Source organism: Sander lucioperca, chromosome 6 (genome assembly GCF_008315115.2).
Source record: "Sander lucioperca isolate FBNREF2018 chromosome 6, SLUC_FBN_1.2, whole genome shotgun sequence".
NCBI lineage: Eukaryota > Metazoa > Chordata > Actinopteri > Perciformes > Percidae > Sander > Sander lucioperca.
The window spans coordinates 6,670,884-6,690,830 of record NC_050178.1 but is presented as its reverse complement, the minus strand read 5'-3'; the positions used below and the strand labels follow the sequence as shown (position 1 = coordinate 6,690,830).

General features: G+C 39.5%; 3 protein-coding genes across 7 annotated transcripts in view; 2 read left to right on the top strand and 1 right to left on the bottom strand.

Annotated features, from left to right (window-relative positions):
• Positions 1 to 1,584: 1,584 nt before the first annotated feature.
• Positions 1,585 to 4,946, top strand: mrto4 (MRT4 homolog, ribosome maturation factor). Its single transcript, XM_031301644.2, has 8 exons — positions 1,585 to 1,868; positions 2,128 to 2,186; positions 2,272 to 2,375; positions 2,458 to 2,539; positions 2,637 to 2,704; positions 3,455 to 3,606; positions 4,234 to 4,310; positions 4,412 to 4,946. Exons 1-8 carry the CDS (start codon positions 1,841 to 1,843, stop codon positions 4,553 to 4,555), a joined length of 714 nt encoding a protein of 237 aa, XP_031157504.1. The 5' UTR covers positions 1,585 to 1,840; the 3' UTR covers positions 4,556 to 4,946.
• Positions 4,947 to 5,061: 115 nt separating this feature from the next.
• Positions 5,062 to 15,320, bottom strand: akr7a3 (aldo-keto reductase family 7, member A3 (aflatoxin aldehyde reductase)). Of its 3 annotated transcripts, none has more exons than XM_031301643.2 (8): positions 15,097 to 15,320; positions 8,533 to 8,757; positions 7,424 to 7,611; positions 7,132 to 7,236; positions 6,630 to 6,726; positions 5,997 to 6,096; positions 5,717 to 5,846; positions 5,062 to 5,405 (listed from the first exon to the last, which is right to left on the bottom strand). In XM_031301643.2, the coding sequence occupies exons 1-8, from the start codon at positions 15,146 to 15,148 to the stop codon at positions 5,244 to 5,246; spliced, it is 1,059 nt and encodes a 352-aa protein (XP_031157503.1). In that variant the 5' UTR covers positions 15,149 to 15,320; the 3' UTR covers positions 5,062 to 5,243. The 3 variants fall into 3 exon arrangements, with proteins under 3 accessions (XP_031157503.1, XP_031157501.1, XP_031157502.1); XM_031301641.2 differs by having other exon boundaries at positions 8,533 to 8,792; positions 15,117 to 15,320; XM_031301642.2 differs by lacking the exons at positions 5,062 to 5,405; positions 5,717 to 5,846; positions 5,997 to 6,096; ... (2 more) ...; positions 7,424 to 7,611; positions 8,533 to 8,757 and adding exons at positions 11,231 to 11,621; positions 11,927 to 12,056; positions 12,218 to 12,317; ... (1 more) ...; positions 13,323 to 13,427; positions 13,614 to 13,801 and having other exon boundaries at positions 14,872 to 15,320.
• A 1,140-nt stretch (positions 15,321 to 16,460) lies between these two features.
• The window catches only part of megf6b (multiple EGF-like-domains 6b), a 66,749-nt gene continuing 63,262 nt past the window's right edge, over positions 16,461 to 19,947 (top strand). The window contains exons 1-2 of one of the 3 annotated variants that reach the window (XM_036002456.1): positions 16,461 to 16,785; positions 19,733 to 19,867. In XM_036002456.1, coding sequence (XP_035858349.1) covers positions 19,806 to 19,867 — 62 coding nt within the window. In that variant the 5' untranslated portion in view covers positions 16,461 to 16,785; positions 19,733 to 19,805. Of the gene's footprint in view, positions 16,786 to 17,673; positions 18,185 to 19,732; positions 19,868 to 19,947 lie in introns of those variants that run through there. The other 2 variants (XM_036002455.1, XM_031301631.2) reach the window with 2 other exon arrangements.

Here is a 19,947-nt window from a genome sequence, read left to right as displayed (position 1 = left end):
CGGCACTAGCCAACATCAGCCCCTCCCACCACCCTCCCCCTTTTCTCGCTCGCACAGCGAGGAGAAGAAGCACATCCTGGCTGAAGGAGGCATAAATGGGCCTAATTAATAGGAAAACGTAGACTATAGGCCGAATAACAATGCATTTTCAATTAGGCTAATTTCTTTTAACACATTATTCAGGCATTATATTAGGGGGTTTAAATTGTTATAGGCCTACAAATGACTGCTTAATCTTTTCTCAAAATAAGAAGACATCACTAAGGCTACAAACTTTCACCACAATACCACTAGGCCTATTGATATTATAGCCTATTCATATAGCCTATAGGCTATGTTTGTATACTCTAGGTCTAGCCTACGTGTTGTTTTTAGGCTATTTCAAAGACAAACTTCCATTGCTTGTATGGGCAATAAAGTTTTTCAGATGTTGATATGGGGTGAATGAGGGGGATTGGGAAATGTTTTGAATGTAGCCTATGCTTGTGTAAGCTTTCTTGCCATACAAAAATGACACATTTCTGTAATACTGATGTTTACGGTCTATCCATTTGAGGAGGAAAGAAAGTCATATTTCTTAAAACTTTGTTACCAGAACTAGGGCAAATCTGTCCTGATGTCACTTAATGCTACCTCTCTGAAAGTAATGCCTCATGCTTAGGGCAAGAAGAGCAAATGTCTTGAGACAAATGTTACTAAGTCTGCAACATCTTTCTAATAGCCTATCAATTGAAAATGTCCAAATGGACTTTTAGACACAGGGCCACACTTCGATAAGGGCCCACATACACACATGGATCTTTGAGGAGGTTGTATTTATGTGAGTGATGTAGTAGGTTACACATAGATAGGTAAAATGAATTTGTGACTGCTTGGCAAGAAATTCACCACAAGGTGAAATGCCACATCACCGGTATGCAACTTAACACGTGGTCCCATATTAATATACAGTATATCAGTATAGTTTATTTTAGCTCACATTTGCGTAATGTTTATGCATTGCACCAGAGACGGTTTCGAAGTAGCCTAATAGAGAATCTTTGATTGCACACATGGGAGGAGAGCCTAGTCCATCTGTTCTGCAAATGTATACATACCCACAAACTGTGGCAAGATATTTGTAGAGATTTGTCTTGGATAATATTACCTGTGACTTTGAACTTTTACTGGAAAATGTAATATTTGGTTATGTCAGATCTGACACTATACATGAGAAAGAATATTTTTATTCACTTTAATGTTTTCAAAAAAAAGAAATGGTGCAATATATTAAGACAATTAATTAATCAAAAAACAAAGAAGCCATTAAAACTGTAAGATTGTGCTCCCTATATAATGTTTTCAATTAATTTATTCTCAATTCTTTGCTGACCCATGGCATGTTTTATTTTGGTTAATTTATTTTGTTTCTTTTTTTGTTTTTCAATTCGTTTGTTTTTATGTATAGGCCTATATTTTACATTTCTATAATTACTTAAAAATAAGTAATCAATTACTGTTTTTTTCACATATTTGTAATGCATACTATGTTTAAATTACAAAAATAAATAGGAGAGCCTACCAAAACATTTGAAATTATTTTGCCCGATTTATAAGGAATATTAGTTTGAAATAACGCCAACGCTAACCTGACTCTTAACTCGACGTATGTATATACTTATTTAGAATTAGCACTTTATTTCTGCATACCTGCAACACCGATTACTTATAAATATTTTAATTAAAAGTTCTTTATTTTTGTAGTCAGGCACCACATGGACAGCTTCACCAAAACAGAAACATTTCGGGGTCCTTTCACTTCACATGTGCGTCTGCTGCTCTGCCATCGTGAGAGGAAAACATGCCGAAGTCAAGGAGGGACAAGAAAAGTAAGTAAATAGCCGTTCAAACTGTATAATGTACGATTACATCAATCAGTTACGTATATTAACTGATTGCTTGTATGTAGCAGCTGTCCTCGACAACTGAAGTTGGGTAACAAGCTAACGTTAGCTTCTCCCTCTGTGATTAATGGCTGGTAACATAGCCTACATTTGGGTGCCGTGACAGTTAACGTTAACGTACTGCTGGCGGATATCAGTTAAACTCCTAGCTAACTAACTGCTTATCACATTTTCTTCTCCTCAGTTTCGTTGACGAAAACAGCCAAGAAAGGACTGCAGTCTAAACAGAAATTAATCGAGGAGGTAATTGTCTTGTCAGCTATGCTATGCTAACTAGGGTTGGCTGAAGCTGCTAACATCTCACACTAAATTCTGTTTTTATTATTAGTTACGGAAATGTGTGGACACCTACAGAAACTTGTTCATATTCTCTGTGGCCAATATGAGGAATAACAAACTGAAAGACATCAGGACAGCATGGAAACACAGCAGGTAATGGGGCGTCAACCAACATGTTTTGAATTTTAATTTAAGTGTCTTAAGAGGCTTAACGTTACTCTCCTCTCCTCCACAGATTCTTCTTCGGCAAAAATAAAGTCATGGTGGTTGCCTTGGGTAAAGGAGAAACAGACGAATACAAAGATAATTTGCACAAGGTAGGTGAGATCTTAGGTAATGGTGATAAGCCAGAAATATAATCTGTTGCAAAGATTTAGCGTTACATTTGTTATAGCCTTTTGATAATGTGTGCAGGTCACCAAGTATCTACGAGGAGAAGTGGGAGTACTATTCACAAATAAAACAAAGGATGAGGTCCAAGAGTAAGTAAGGCTTCACTTAAAGCTACAGTTGGTAGCTTTTTATAAAAAAAAAATAACTTTGTCATGTTTGCTCAGACAGATAATCTAAATAAAAAAAACACGTTCCTCTGCTTCCACCTGGTGCATAAGGAAGAACAACCAATCAGAGCCAAGGAGTCTCTAATGTGAACAAACTGTCAAACTAGGTAGTGCTGATCAAATATGAATCAAGATTCTGTTGCATTACCTATTCCTTGCCTCGATAGTTTTTAGAAACATATTTGAGTGTACTGTTTGCTAATATGAGAGTTTGCTCCGGCCGGTGGACGGTGCTTGGTTTTGGCTTGACTGTTTTCACCATGGCAGTCAGGTCACAACCTTTCTTATTTCAAAAATATGTTTTGAAAACATTTTAGGCTAGAAATACGCAATGCAGTAACATCGTCTTGATTCATATTTGATCAACAAGGCCTAGTTTTACAGTTTGATCGGAGTTCACGAGCAGTGACTGGCATTGTGTTAGATTCCTCGGCTTTGATTGGTTGTTTTCCTTTGGGCGCAGTGGAAACTTGCAAACGCCATTAGGAGCATTAGGGGGAGGCAGAGAAATTGGATTTTTTTTATCACAGAACTGTATTTCATTTAGTACGGCCAGGATGTAGTGACAGTTTGAGCAAATATGACAAACTACTGCAGCTTTAATTCACTACAATTGCTGTTTTTCTCCAAATATTGTTCATTAGATGACAAAATTGTGTTTTCTATTTACAGGTATTTCAACCATTTCAAAGAGCTGGATTATGCACGGTCAGGCAACCGTGCACAGATGGACACAACTCTGGATGAGGGACCCCTTGAACAGTTTCCTCACTCAATGGAGCCCCAGTTGAGGCAATTAGGGCTCCCCACTGCTCTCAAGAAAGGTACAATTACTGGATATAACTGGCATTATTCCGTATTTTTCTTTCATCAACAAATCCCATGCAAAGACCAAAACCAACAATGTTATAGTCAATCTCTCAATATTTCCGACTTCTCTACCCTGTCTGCAGCACTCAGCCTCAATCCCATTGGTTCTTACCGAAGGCCTTAATCTTTAAAATCAGCTCACAAATATATAGTTTGATTTTTAAAATGGCTCAGTGATTTTAAAACAGCTGAACATGTACGTTTTTAATACTCAAACAGGAGTAAATAGTGCATTTGTTTGGGAATATTTTAAGTCAGGGATTAATACACATTTGGTGCTCTAGATAGCAGGACGGTGTGTGTTCATGTTCATCGTATTGAAAGAACACATCTAAAAGTGCAACGGTGTGGCTCAGTGATGTGTTTTTAATAGTTTTGGACAGCAATGGAAATCTATGGCACAGAGGAATATGCTTTATCAGGCTTTGGCTACACAGTCAATAATTGTTGGTAGGGTCAGCCCTATCCTTTTAAACATGTTTATGTGCAACAGATGACGCCCCTTCTCCTCTGAAAAATGACCATTGTCACAGTCGGAAATGACACACGATAGTCACATTTTGTATAATCTGTTAATACAGGAGTGGTGACACTGCTGAAGGACCACGAAGTCTGTAAGGAGGGAGATGTGCTTACTCCTGAGCAGGCTCGTATTCTGGTGAGTTCTTGACTGTTTGACTACAGAAAATGTTGACGGTGACACATTGTGCTGGGTTGTATTTGACTGACTGTTCAAATTGGCTTCATTTTTGTTAATAGAAACTCTTTGGCATCGAGATGGCAGAATTCAAGGTGCAGATCAAATGTATGTGGAACTCAGAAACAGGCGAGTTTGAGAATGTTGCTGGTGAAGAAGAGTCTATGCAGGATAATGAAGAGGAAGATGATGAAGATGCAGAATGAAACATCTGGTTTTTTTTTTTTAAAAGTCGTTTTTGCCAGCTTTCAACAGCAGAGGGACATAGATGTTGAAACCATTCACCCTGACTGCAGGTGTTGCCCCTGGAGTCCATAATGTCGCTTTGTCCTTTTTTTCACCCCAAAACATGAACTTCTGTCCTTCGCCTTGAATTTTAGCTTTGGACTGAATCACTGTTCAGTAAAAACTGGTGACTAGAGTTAAAATACTTAATGATCACTTACATGTAATCATGTTGATGCCACTTGTTTTAACATTTGTCAACATAAGAAAAAGGTATTGCATGTAAATATTTTGCTATTCAGCCAAAACAGATAAGCACACGTCCTTTCGTGTGTTAAATCAATCCATTTGAAGCATTTTGTGTAAGAAAAACATTTTGTTTATGTGAGGAAAATTGGTTTTCTTTTTAATGTAATAGTTTAAGGCAGGCTCCAGAAAAAGTTATTTTTCCCTGAAAAAATGTCTTATGTTTTCATTTTTACATTTGTACATTAGCTTGAAGTGCTCTTCACATTAATACACACTGGTCTCCCATTGATGAAACAAATTTCAAGTATCATTTCAGGTAAAATAAAAAAAAAAACTAAGGGAAAGAGGCTTTAGCAGATTTCTCTTTTCTATAAATTTGCTTTAAATGTTATCCAAATCTGTTGTGGAGATTTTGGCTCTTTAGCGGAAATAGTTTGGACACTCGTGGGCAACGAGATTCCAGGCCTCAATGAAGGCAGCGACCACTCTTTCATCCAGAGGACCCTCCTCTGCAGCAGCCAGGTTTTGCTGAAGTTGCTCCATACTTGACATGCCAATGATGACTCCATCGCCAAGATCACCCTGGGACAGCAGACAATTTAATGGTCAAAGAGAAAAAAATGAGTTTAATTTAAAGTTGTTTCATGGTATAACATTTTCCAGCTACTGTAAGCACCAATACAGCCTTTTGACACGTAGTGTTGAGGTTAATTATACAAACAGCTGACCGGGCACATCCGAATGAATACATACACATAAAAAAATGTGCAGAGGAAGATACCTACATTTCCCACTAGAGTTTAAATTTCTAATAGTCTTATGTTATATATCTCCCTGTGGTGATGACAAAACACAATCTCATCCCGCTGCAGTGCTCCATGCACAATAGCTACCTTAAGTTGGGAGTGATGGTACAACCAGCGCATAGCAGCAGAAGTCAGGGTGGGTTTCTCTGAGCCGTAAACGGTCTCCAAGACCTTTTGAACCACGTCTATTGCTTTGAATTGACTCTGCTTCCAGTATCTGACAGGGAAGAGGACAGGCGCAATGACTTTGTGTGCTTTTATCAGTGGATGATGTAGATAAGTGCAGACATGCAGAAACACCTAACATGATGCAACAACATAAAACAAGTTACTTGTTGGTCTTAAAAATAAACTGAAGGTCTTTCACCTGTCCCTGTATGCTGCAGCCCAGTTGTTACCAAAGAATCGTCCTGCAGGCTGGGGACCATCTTTGTCTTGGTAATGGTACTTTCCTGTTAGAAGACCGCCTGCAGAGGAGTAATGTCAGAATTCAAGCTAGGGTTCTACTATTTATGCAGTCAATACTGTCAATGCAATACTCACTTAAAATGAAGTTTTTTCATGCTATATTTTGAGAAAAAGTTACTATTGATGTCAAAACAAGATCAGGGTCTACAGTCATGGTAGTGGCTCTGTGAGGCTGTCCGTAGGCACAGTGGCGCTTTGAGCTACAGTAAATGCTAATGTCAGTATGCTAACATGCTGGTAAACATGTTTACCATGTCCACCATTAGTTTAGCATGTTAGCTTGCCAACATTTGCTAATTAACACTAAACACAAAGTACAGTTATGGCTGATGGGAATGTTTTTCCAGTCTGTGGTCATAAACCCCAAGTATTGGACAAATTCAGTGTGTGACCTGATGATGGCGCAAGGATTAGGATTGAATCTGCTGGGCACCAAGTATCACCAACTGTGAACATCTCCTTTTGAAAGAAACAATTAAAAGGACGACTAAAGTAGGCTACAAGGTGTACCAAAAAGGAGGATATACAGCACCTGCTAGGGGATTGTATGCGTAGAATCTCATTCCGTAGTATCTCAGACATGGCAGCAACTCTGTCTCAACCTGTCTTGTAATGGCATTGTACATTCCCTGTGAAAGGTTGCAAGAGTCGAAGTTAGGGTACAGAAAATAGTCAGAGGTTAAATTTAAGTGAAAGTATAGTAAGCAAGGGAAGAAAGATAAGATAAGGTGAAGATAGTTCAAGAACATCAAATTAAAGATTATAGTGAGAGCACTGGAGCTGCTTAACCATGGTTTCTTTCCGCAACGAAAACTACTGAAATTCTGGATAAGCAGTTGCACAAATGTTTTCAACTTACTCTAAAAACACAGGAATTTCTAGCCCTAAGTATCATGTTTACATGAAAAGAATGGGATTTTCACCACACAACCACTCATATGGAGGGATGAAACATGAACATACATTGAGCAGTTTACTTATTCTAAGATGATGCAATTGATTGGAGATGAAACTAAAAGGCTGTTTTAGAATACCTGATACACAGTGGGAACAATCCAGTTGTTGTTTCTGCAGATGCTGGCAATTTCAGCCACTTCCCATGATGCATAGTTTGATAAACCAAACTCCTTGAATTTTCCCTGAGGGGGATATTTTAAAATGAAAGCATAGTTTAATTAAATATTCCAAACATAATGGTTACAGTATCATCAATTGATTTTAAAAAAGTATACATTGTAGACAAAGATGCTGTCCTTGTTGGTGTGTTATGTTAAAGGAAAGGTTTCAGTTATAACTCATGGAACATTAGTTATGGGGTCTCTTTACCTCTTTGTGCAGTTCATTACAGGCCCTAAGGGTATCCTGGATGGGGTTCTGGTGGTCAGGGGCATGAAGGTAGAAAAGGTCCACACAATCGGTCCGCAGCCTCTGAAGGGAGGTTTCCAGCTGAGAGCGCACACTCTCTGGCTTCAGCGTCTTCCCATCCCAGGGGTTGGCCTTGGTTGCTATGCTTACTGTCACACAGAAACACTGAATTAAAAGTCTGTCATTTACAGGATGATTTAGCAAACAGCTATCTTACTGATTCTTGATTATCTGGCGGTGTGGTTATCAAGGGATATTACGAGTCTGGTATTAAGAGGACTTAAGTCCAGTTAACAGTCAGACCAAGGCTCCTGTGCAGAAATTAGCTGCTGAGAAATGCAGGATCCAGGATCAATAGCATCCACTCAGCCTGAACCATACAGGGACTGAACGTACATCGGCTGATCTGATTTTGACCATTCTTCTTTTTATCTGCCTCTTGTGAATCCCGCTACTTTAATACCAATACTAAATTGCTGGATTTGCTATATAATTTAAAAGCTAAGACAGGGTTTGATCTTCTTATATACTGTCTATGGGTTTGATCAGGGAAAAACCTAGGAAGTCTGCTAGTCGCTACCCAACTCTGTGACCACATTAAATCTACATTTTATTGGTTTTGCCTTGCTGACGTGTGTGTGTGTGTGTGTGTGTGTGTGTGTGTGTACTTTTGCATTATGTGTCCTATTTTGTCATGTTTGTTGTTTATTATTGACCTAGCAAAACTACCTTCTATCTTACTCTGGTGTATCTCAAATAGTAAAGTATGTTTATTGTACGGTCCCTTACACATAAATAAATAAACACATTAAATACATTGTTTTATTTTATTTATTTATTAAAACGTTTAATTCTTGAAAAAGTCATCAAATCACGGATCAGTGCTAGCTGTTATCCGTTGGTTAGAGGGAGGCTCGGGACAGTTTTGATACCCATAATTCCAAGCTGGTGCCAGGTGCCAGGTGCCAACCGGCAGGTACGCTGTCTAATGACTTGAGGGACAGCTTGGTTAGTCCACTTAAGAAACTCAGCACACAGAGTCAATACGAATATGGGTGCTTCTGATATACCTGTTTTAGGAAGATTCATGCCGCCTATGATTGTCTCTGACTTCCCATCCACATACATCAAGGCTGTGTCCACATGGATGTGTCCCCTGTCCAGGAAAGTCTTCACCATCTCCAGGCTCTGCTCGGCGTCGGCTCGACCACCGAACGCCATAGTTCCCAGTAAGGAAACCGGTCGTTTAGTTTGAGACGACGACATATTTCGACGAGCCACAAATCTCGGCAAATGTGTGAGCACGTCTTTAATAATGCTATGTCTAAGTGTTCCTGTTATTACCCAACGCATGCTACAGCTAGCTGCGACTAAGGTCAAAGGTCGTGGAAGTGGTGATTAGGGAGCGTCGTAAAGTTACTTAACCGGTTTAAAATGGAAATTTTTTTCTAAACAGCTGTTTGGCTTCTTTGCTTGGCTTTAGTTGAGGCAGTGTAAAGTTCGTTTTCTGTGACCACTTCCTGTCGTTTTAGACATGTAAGTTAATATTTGTTCAAGTCCCTTGTTGCGCAATCTGTAGAGAATCATACTAGATGTAGTTCTTATTTTTAACCACAAGGTGTCAGGAACTCACCATTCATTATTTTGTTTTTACAAACGAGTGTGTCCTGCATCCTGCAATGTGCAGTCCAGATATAGGCCTACTATAGACATGATAAGCAAATACAGTAAACATAGGATCGTTTTAGTGCATCCTAACTAAATAATTATTCGTATTGATGGGACAAAAATGAGCTGTAGGCCCCTATTAAGCCTGCCCAGTCTCAGAAACCAACACGTGTTTTTACACTAGATAATGCCCTATTAAAATGTTTCCAGAAGATAGTTTGATAGTAGTAACCATAATATCAACTGAAATATTAAAGGTAATCAAAACGAGATTCTGACTCAGGGCCAAGACAATCAGATTGGATAAAAATGCAGGAGCTAGCCCTTCCTAATGATGCTTACAATTTCCATTTATATTTTGTTTTAGTATATTGCCAAACAAATAAATAAATAATCAAATTAAAACAATGTAATTGCCACACAGAGAACCTTAGGGGCCCACGAAGGTCTGGGGATTCCTGCAGAGGTGGAAAGATTACTTGAATGTTATACTCATGTAAAAGTACTTGTGTACGAATGTACTTAAATAAAAAGTAAAAGTCTCAAAACCTTTAAGGCTTTAGTTTATATTATTCCAGAATTGTATTTATTTGTTTCATATTACTTGTCAAAGGGATCTTATGCACTAGTAGTAAACATGTTGTCATTTGGTGTATTGTATCAGAGTCAGTTACAAGCTAATTTTCAAAGTACTGGTTTGTCTCTGGGCATATAATAAGGCGGCCATGTGCAGTCTGCTATGTGTACTGGATGAGTAGCCTACTTGGAGATAACAGTGCACAGAAGGTGGGGGTGAATATAGGGGCCCAGCAGTAGATTTTTACCTTCTTCCACTTTGGCAGCATATGTCTCAGATGATCTCGGATGGGTCTGAGAGTCCCGGATGGTCTGGCAATGCGAGACTACAGAGTCCCTGATCTAATTCAAACAACATGCTCTGTTGGTACCTCGGAGGTTGCATGGACAGCGCCGATGACCCTGGACTCTTTAGGGTCATGAACACACATGAGCGCAATGAAATCTTTGTTTGGAGAGCAGCAGTAGTCGGTCCTGGCGGCTGACCCTGTGACCCACCATCAGCTGTTTGCCCTGCAGAGTGACCACTAGCTGCTTCAGACTCAACCCCAAACATCCTCTGTTGCTCCACAGGTGATAGTATATCACTTGGTTTTCCTAGATGTCTATGCCTACCATGAGTGGTTTGCACATCCCCTCCTGCTGATGCTTCTTTACTTTGCGTCCGTTTGCGTCATGGCACCATATGCAAGGATATTGCTCTGCATGTGCGCTTATTTCCCAGCTCCACGAGCTTTGTTTACAACAATACACCCTTAATGGAACTAAATAAACTCCATATTGGTGTAGGGAATGAATATCAGCATATAAAAAATATGCTAACACTTTACAAAAAGTTACACAAAATTTGAGTAGTTACCAGGGAACAAATTAGGAATGAATGAGGAACTAACTGCTAGTGAACCATAAGTTAATGAGTAACTAATAAAATATTATAGAGCAGCTAATGATAAATTAATGATTGAGAAACAAGTGAGGAATGAATCTGGAAAGACTTGAAAATTGATGAATTGTTAATAAGTACTTCCCTAATAATTCCTAATGGAGGATAGTAGATAATGATGAGGGCGGAACATGCAAAAACTTGTGTCAAAGACACGAGCAAATGAAGGCTTTTCAGGTTTTTTGCTAGAGGTATCAAAAAGCAGCTGGATGACAGATCTGTTTGGTCGATGATAGTCATTTTTTGTCACATTTTGTATAATCTGTTATTACAGGAGTGTTGCCACTGCTGAAGGACCACAAAGTCTGTAAGGAGGGAGACATGCTTACTCCTGAGCAGGCTCGTATTCTGGTGAGTTCTTTACTGTTTTACTACAGAAAATGCCTTCAACAACAGAGGGACATTCAAACCATTCATCCTGACTGCCAGTGCTGCCCCTAGAGTCTTTAATCTCTCTCATTTGGCCTTTTTTCACCCTTGACATTTAATTTTAGCTTTTGACTGAATTGTTCTTCAGTCAACAATGGTGACTCAAATTGGTTTTCTTTTTAATGTAATAGTTTTATTAAGGCAGACTCCAGAAAAAGTAATTTATTTATTTATTTTTTACATTTGTACATTTGCAATGAAGTGCTCTTCACATTACTACACTGGTCTCCAATTAATTCATTTATGAGAAAACAAAAACAAATTTCAAATGTGATTTCAGGAAAAAGGTACAAGTAACTAATGAAACTAAGGGAAAGGGGCTTTAGCATATCTCTTTTCTCTATAAACTTGGATAAAATTTCAGTGGACTATTTTGGCTGGTCAACGGATGTAGTTTGGACACTCGTGGGCAACGAGATTCCAGGCCTCATTGAAGGCAGCGACCACTCTTTCATCCAGAGGACCCTCCTCTGCAGAAGCCAGGTTTTGCTGAAGTTGCTCCATACTTGACATGCCAATGACGACTCCATCACCAAGATCACCCTGGGACAGCAGACAATGTAATGGTCAAAGAGAAAAGCGATACTATCAAACCAAAACTACTTTCAACTACTATAAGCACCAGTGCTTATCCAAAAATGCCCAAACTTCTCTGGTTGCAGCTTCTCCAATGTGAGGAGTTGCTTTTTTCTTTTTTATGTCATTGTAAACTGAATATTTTTGGGTTTAGGACTGTACAAAATGTAATGATGTATCAAGGATTTAGTTGCAGGCCTAGTTCCCATCATTTGTGCTGTATATAAATTAACAATCTCATCCCGCTGCAGTGCTCCATGCACAATAGCTACCTTAAGTTGGGAGTGATGGTACAACCAGCGCATAGCAGCAGAAGTCAGGGTGGGTTTCTCTGAGCCGTAAACGGTCTCCAAGACCTTTTGAACCACGTCTATTGCTTTGAATTGACTCTGCTTCCAGTATCTGACAGAGAAGAGGACAGGCACAATGGCTTTGTGTGCTTTTATCAGTGGATGATGTAAATAAGTGCAGACATGCAGAAACACCTAACATGATGCAACAACATACTGTAAAAACAAGTTACTTGTTGGGAATATCTCAAATGTAAACTAAAGGTCTTTCACCTGTCCCTGTATGCTGCAGCCAATTTGTTACCAAAGAATCGTCCTACAGGCTGGGGAACATCTTTGTCTTGGTAATGGTACTTTCCTGTTAGAATGCCAGCTGCAGAGGAGGAGTAATGTCAGAATTCAAGCTAAAATTATCTAGGGTTCTACTATTTATGCACTCAATACTGTCACCCACTCAAAATACAGGCTTTTGATGCTACATTTTGAGAAAATGTTAAAACTAATAATGTCAAAACAAGATAAGGGTCTACAGTCATGGTAGTGGCTCTGTGAGGCTGTCCGTAGGCACAGTGGCGCTTAGAGCTACAGTAAATGCTAATGTCAGTATGCTAACATGCTGATTTTTTTTTTTTAACCTTTATTTATTCAGGGGAGGTTCACTGAGAGGCAGCCTCTCTTTTGCAGGAACGCCCTGATCACATTCACAGTTACACATTCATTCCATATTATCATAAAGTACAGTTGTGGCTGATGCATGTTTTTCAAGTATGTGGTCATAAAACAAAGTAACAAATTCAATGTTTGACCTGATGATGGCGCTAGATGAAAAGTTAAAAGATTTATAAAGTGATTACAATTTATCCTGAGGGCAACATGGATGTGTGTACCAAATTGATTTGCCATCCATCCAATAGTTGTTGAGACATTTCACTTAAAACCACAAATGTCAACCTCATGGTGGCCCTATAGTCAAAGTCAGGGGGAACACCAAAATCCTTAGAATTGAATCTGCTGGCCACCAAGTATCACCAACTGTGAGTATCTCCTTTTGAAAGAAAATGTTTTAAAAAAAAAATTTAAATGACAACTGGAGTAAAAGGTGTACCACAAAAGGAGGATATACAGCACCTGCTAGGGGATTGTATGCGTAGAATCTCATTCCGTAGTATCTCAGACATGGCAGCAACTCTGTCTCAACCTGTCTTGTAATGGCATTGTACATTCCCTGTGAAAGGTTGCAAAGAAAAATAAGATTAGTTCAAGAACATCAAATTAAAGATAAGTGAGATGGAAGAATCACTAGGGCCACTTTGAGTTTCTGATGCAATTGATTGGAGATGAAACGAAAAGGCTGTTTTAAAACAAGGTGTCAGAATACCTGATACACAGTGGGAACAATCCAGTTGTTGTTTCTGCAGATGCTGGCAATTTCAGCCACTTGCCATGATGCATAGTTTGATAAACCAAACTCCTTGAATTTTCCCTGAGGGGGATATTTTAAAATGAAAGCATAGTTTAATTAAATATTCCCAACATAATGGGTACAGTATCATCAATTGATTTTAAAAAGTATACACTGTAGACAAAGATGCTGTCCTTGTTGGTGTGTTATGTTAAAGGAAAGGTTTCAGTTATAACTCATGGAACATTAGTTATGGGGTCTCTTTACCTCTTTGTGCAGTTCATTACAGGCCCTAAGGGTATCCTGGATGGGGTTCTGGTGGTCAGGGGCATGAAGGTAGAAAAGGTCCACACAATCGGTCCGCAGCCTCTGAAGGGAGGTTTCCAGCTGAGAGCGCACACTCTCTGGCTTCAGCGTCTTCCCATCCCAGGGGTTGGCCTTGGTTGCTATGCTTACTGTCACACAGAAACACTGAATTAAAAGTCTATAATTTTAGCAAACTTAATGACTCTATTACTACTAGTAGTAAAGTTATGTTACTATGTTACAAAAAAGACTATATTCCATGGTCAGACTGTAATTATGTTTAGGCTGTAGCAAAGTGCCCCTTACTAGACATTTACAGAAAGGCAAAGTTATGGTCACCTAAATTAGGACCCCCTTTCTAGTTGGACCCATGGTCGGATAGATTGGGAGTTTTTTGTATTCATTATTAGCGAACTATTTATAATTGTTTTTACATTTTTATGTTTTAGGCTATTTATTCATTTTAGTCAGTATGTTACAAAAAAGCAGATTTATAAATCTGAACGTAATGACAAGATTGTAGAATGAAGAATGTAAATGAAAGGGGCTATATGTTAATTTCCAGGTTCATATTTGTATTTTAATTTTTTTACTAGAACATGTTTAACGTTCAACAAACACTTGATTTTTCTCATACTGTCTGTCTGAATATACCCGCATTCACCCTCTGTCTGAAACGCTTTTAGCGCTCGTCTCTTACAGCCCCACTCCTGAAAAGCCCAGTCTGCTCTGATTGGTTTGTGGTTAGGATGGTGCTCCTTGGCAAAGATAATTTAGTTCTCAAGCCCCGGGTGTAGATACTCAGATTCGGGGCGGTATATTCTAATGAGCCTGGGCGGGCAAAACCTAAATGGCTTGTTGAATCTGCCTGTTTTCTGATCTAGGCAGCCCACAAAAGAACTGACTGGGTTGTCTTATTTCACAGTTTATGGGTTGGTAGACCCTGCTGGACACTTTAGTGTAGGGGACCGGCCTAGAAGAGTGAATGTCCCTCACTGGCTGACTCGCTCACTCACGGACTCCATCCTGTCCACACTGTTGAAAATACTGAGGTTGTGGTCTTTGGCCACTACTGTTAAGTCAGTGATCTCTCTGGTGGCCAATTTTTTTTTTTCTATGCACATTTCTTTTTAATGGCTGATATAAGGATTAACTTTTATCTTTGGCATGCAATGGCACACAGTCATTACAAATATCGGTGTTTCTGATATTACGTTACCTGTTTTAGGAAGATTCATGCCCCCTAAGGCTGTCTCTGACTTCCCATCCACATACATGAAGGCTGTGTCCACATGGCTGTGTCCCCTGTCCAGGAAAGTCTTCACCATCTCCAGGTTCTGCTCTGCGTTGGCTGGTTCACCCAAAGACATAGTTCCCAGTAAGGAAACTGGCCGTTTAGTTGGAGACAACGACATGTGTCGACGAGCCACAAATCTCGGGAAATGTGTGAGCACATCTTTAAATGTGCACAGTCTTCCTGTTTTTACCCACTGCATGCTACAGTACAGCAGCTAGCCTGCGACTTAAGGTCGTTTGAAGTGGTGATAAGGTAGTGTTGTAAAGTTACTTAACCAAATTTAAAAAAGCAATATTTGATACATTTACTGAACAGATATTTGGCTTCTTTGCTTGGCTGTAGTTGAGGCAGTGCAAAGTTCGTTTTCTGTGACCACTTGTTGTTTTAGATATGTAAATATTTATTCAAGTCTCTTCATTGCATCATCTGCATCACTACAAGTAGTTCTTATTTTAAACCACAAGGTGTCAGCAAATCTGGGTTTTTCCCCATAGACTGTATGGGATGAATATGACTGTATATACTTTATATACAGTATGTTTTGTCCTACATACAGCAATGTTCAGACATCCACTGAAATGTAATGTCTGCAGGAACATACTATGGGCAAATGAAGCCTAATCCCAGTTAGGATACATATGTGAGTTTGAGGGAAGTGACAACGACAGAGACAGAATAATTCTTTCCTGAATCAGGTTTGAGAGGCAGAAAAATACTGGTCTACACCCAATTTATACTCCTGGAGTAATTACACTTACACATCCACAGCCTGATGACATCATGTCCCCACTCCATTACTTTAAGAAGTCCTTCTTAGAAGATATCCTCCAAACAAGCCATTTGACCTCACTGCCAATGAACTGGGGCAGTGACCAATACAAATTTTCTGAAGTAACTTAAGTATTTCACTTAATACATGTTCAGAAACTATTAGATTTTGCTAGGTTTTTTACTACCCTTATATCACAAAAATCCTTGGTGGGGTAAGGGTGACAATTTTGATCATTGATAGCTACATGATCAGAGAGCCTCAATCTTTCAAAAATAGGATAAAATATTTTTCTTAATGAAAATTCATGAAGTAGAGTTTATACATATTGAGACCCTGTCTTAGAATGACTAAGACTTTATATTATTCAATAATTGTATGTATTTGTTTCATAATATTTGTTAAAAGGATCTTATACACTAGTAAACATGTTGCTGTTTGGTGTATTGTATCTGAGTCAGTGTCTTATTTTCAAAGTACTGGTTTGTCTCTGGGCATATTATAAGGCGGCCATGTGCAGTCTGCTATATGTACTGGATGAGTAGCCTACTTGGGAGACAACAGTGCACAGAAGGTGGGGGTGAATATAGGGGCCCAGCAGTAGATTTTTACCCTGGAGCTTTCAAACTGCTTAATTTCGGCAGTAGCGCCGAGATCGAAAAGTGGCTGATGGCATAAACATTAACACATTCAATTGATTATCATAAGATTTTTTTGTTGTTGCAGTTCAAACAATTGTTCTCTGTCCCCACTTTGGCAGCATATGTCTCAGATGATCTCTGATGGGTCTGAGAGTCCCGGATGGTCTGGCAATGCGAGACTACAGAGTCCCTGATCTAATTCAAACAACATGCTCTGTTGGTACCTCGGAGGTTGCATGGACAGCGCCGATGACCCTGGACTCTTTAGGGTCATGAACACACATGAGCGCAATGAAATCTTTGTTTGGAGAGCAGCAGTAGTCGGTCCTGGCGGCTGACCCTGTGACCCACCATCAGCTGTTTGCCCTGCAGAGTGACCACTAGCTGCTTCAGACTCAACCCCAAACATCCTCTGTTGCTCCACAGGTGATAGTATATCACTTGGTTTTCTATACCTACCATGAGTGGTTTGCACTTCCCCTCCTGCTGACGTTTCTCTGCTTTGAGTCATGGCTTCAATATGCGCGGATATTTCTCTGCACGTGCGCTCATTTCCCAGCTCCACGAGCTTTGTTTACAATGGTACGCGCTCATGGAACTGAAAAGCCATATTGGTGGAAGGACTAGGTCTATTGTAGGCTAATTATCCCTCCTGTTGTCCTCAGGTCAAATTTGACCCGTTTTTAAAGTTTCTATATCACAAATTTGGGTTTCTTTTAACCAAAGTGCCCAAATATAACATGAATGGTTCCAAAAAGTGAAGTGGTTTCAAAACAGTAACGATATACTGACTACACTTTGACATACAGGAAACCCGTCTGTGATTATCCACTCCACATCCTCTGATCTTAACAATTAGTCAAAATAATTCATAATTTCCGGGGGGTTTTAATTATAAATGAGGTTTGTTGACCATGATTTCCAACAAGAAGTGTAAAACTAGTGACAAGTTGGAATGAAGTTGGCTAAGAAGATGTAGGCCTAACACAGAATTGGGAGATAAGCAGGTGAAACAGACAGAAACAGAGGACAACACAAGGGTTATACTCATAAGCCCAAATCTTAATTATAGCCCACATAATTATAGTTTATGTCAGTTGATAGCGGCGTTGGTCCGTTTTAAAACGTTTTATGAAGGGAAATGACTCTTCTATATAGTAGCGAGACAAGAACAATCAAGTTCCAAGTTAAGAGAAAAGTTTGATGCGGTCCAAAGCTCCAAATCAAATCTAGGTCCGATACGTTTGTTTTCAAGCCTCTGTTTGTGAGTGCACTTTGCCGACTGCAGGGTGTCGTGTGTGTGTGTCAGCCGCTGAAGCGCCGAATAATAATTGGCACCCTTTCCAACCCCCCCCTTCCAAACCCCTGCCACCATTACCAAGTCAATGGAGGAAAGACAGAAAGCGCTCAGCCTCCACACGTTTTTGCCCGTTAGTCCAACATCTGCAGTGACGAAGCATAGGTGAGCTGCGGTTTTCAGTCAGAGTCACACACACTGACTGAGAGCGAGAAAACACACCGCATGTGATGGCTGGGTCGTTTTTGGAAAGTCCTGATCATTTCCACGCGGAGGATCATTTACGCGCCTTTTAACATTCTCCCTGTTGAGCGATCTGATTTTTGTTTTGTTATTAGGTTACTTTTTTGATGGTTAAACGGCTGAGTTACTCATGAATGAGTTTGCGAGTAATTCACAATAAAAAAAAAAAAACTTTAATCCAAGAAAAACCAACATGGATAGTGTTATTTTTTCTTTTTTCCTAATATTTATTATAGAGGCTCGTGCATTGCGTTATGGCATCCCCAACAATCTCCAACCCTATATGTGAGTAACCTTTTGTCCTATGTTTTGTTGTTTATGGGCTGTTGATTTTTCTTGGCCTATGTTTTCTTAGTACACAGATAGGGATGATGTTTACTCTTTATCTTTCCTAAGAGATGTTTACAGCCTCATGTTCCCTTCGAAGTTTGAGTATGAGAAAACTGCTGGCTCACCTGCACATGCAAACACTTGTGTCCAATACTCAACCATGCAGAGGCAGAAAACTGAGGCTTGTGAGATTTGTTTTGCTAAAGGTATCACAAAGCAGCTGAATGACAGATCTATTTTGTAGATGCTCAAGGGTTCATTTAACTGTCGTGCACTCTCATCATGGTCTTTATTGGCTTCCATGCACAGTATCACTGTAATTTACATGATTATATATTAGTGCCATGTGTATAGTCTGTACTGCATTCCTAACTCTGTCAGATTATGTTTGAAGCCCTTCAAAGTGAAGAGCCAGGCAATTATAACGAGTATTTTAAACCCCCCAAAAATAAATAAGGAGCTTGAATTATGTTTAAGAAGATTCTCTGCTGTTACCTGCCACTAACAATAAGGTCTTACATATTTAACTGTATACAGCTGAAGGTGATAGTGATTACTTTTGTTTATGAGATGAGCAGCTGGATGTTGTCTTAAGATGCTGAGCTTTCTTGTCCGTCCTTGGAGAGTTACCAAAGGAGTAAATGTTTCAAAAGATCATGTTGCGCTTTTGACGAGGCTCCTCTGTGCGCTGCGCCAAACGGTGTGAAAGATATCAGTGGCAGGTCTGCCTGTTAACCCAGACAGACTTTGTGTTAGAAGGACAAAACCTCAAAGTTGGAAGGCTTAACATGTTTTACCTGGGGGCGAAAATGTTAACGGTCTCCTGCTTCTGCTGACATTCAGTCTCGTACATACAAGTGAAAACATGCATGTCCAGTAAAAACATTATAAATGTATCTTGTGAATTGTCTGGGAAATTGTGACGTGTTTTAGTTTTATTCACTTATTTTGAAAATATTGTGCAGTGAAGTGGTAACTGGTTGCATGGATTGTCCATCATATGCTTTTGTTTCCCAGCAAACCTGGCTTACATCTAAAACGTTTTGATCTTCATATTCCTCTGATCTTTGATCTGATTATGATCGTTTATGTTGCTTTTTTTACATTTCGGGTGGAAGATATGAAAACAGAAAAAAATTAAACAGAAAATCCTTGCCACTTTCATGCCAATGCCACCTTCTAAAAATACTTTCAGGTAACACATTTCACATGAATACTGAGTTTAGGTTGAGCTACAGGTAGAATCTTGTGTGGCTCAGCGTTCTGAAAGGTGATGTATGAGGAATTCCCCTTAAGTCTTTAAAAATACCAAAACCAGACATCAAAAGCAGTCTCACACCTCAGCACAGGCATTACATCGTAGTCCACTAGAAAGTGCCCCATGCAAGGTTTGAACATTTATCTTTGCTGCAACATTTCTCACAGCATGCATACATTGCCCCACTGACATCTTGTGTACATCTGTAAAAACATTAAGTATTTTTACCACGCTTTTTGTTTCAGGCCCAATGTGTGTGTGGAGAGGGAGGTGACGCTGGTCGCCCAGAGGCAGCCGTGTGTGCAGGCCTTCACACGCATGGTTAAAGTGTGGAAGCAAGGCTGTGTAGGACAGTCATGGTGCATGGGATACGAGAGGAGGTGAGAAATACATCTGTCGTTTGCAGTCTAAACCTCTGACTCTGTTCTCATACAAACACTCCCATCTTCACCTGCAGGGG

What these genes read in the sequence shown, in the direction of transcription:
- mrto4 (XM_031301644.2), top strand. Translation starts at nt 1,841, where the DNA reads ATGCCGAAGTCAAGGAGGGACAAGAAAA. An exon ending in AACAGAAATTAATCGAGGAG is followed by an intron (nt 2,187 to 2,271) that starts GTAATTGTCTTG and finishes TTTTATTATTAG; the next exon opens with TTACGGAAATGTGTGGACAC. An exon ending in ACAGCATGGAAACACAGCAG is followed by an intron (nt 2,376 to 2,457) that starts GTAATGGGGCGT and finishes TCTCCTCCACAG; the next exon opens with ATTCTTCTTCGGCAAAAATA.
- akr7a3 (XM_031301641.2), bottom strand. Translation starts at nt 15,148, where the DNA reads ATGCAGTGGGTAAAAACAGGAAGACTGTGCAC. An exon ending in AAAACAGGAAGACTGTGCAC is followed by an intron (nt 8,793 to 15,116) that starts ATTTAAAGATGT and finishes AATAACAGGAAC; the next exon opens with ACTTAGACATAGCATTATTA. An exon ending in GCTGCAGCATACAGGGACAG is followed by an intron (nt 5,847 to 5,996) that starts GTGAAAGACCTT and finishes CTTCCCTGTCAG; the next exon opens with ATACTGGAAGCAGAGTCAAT.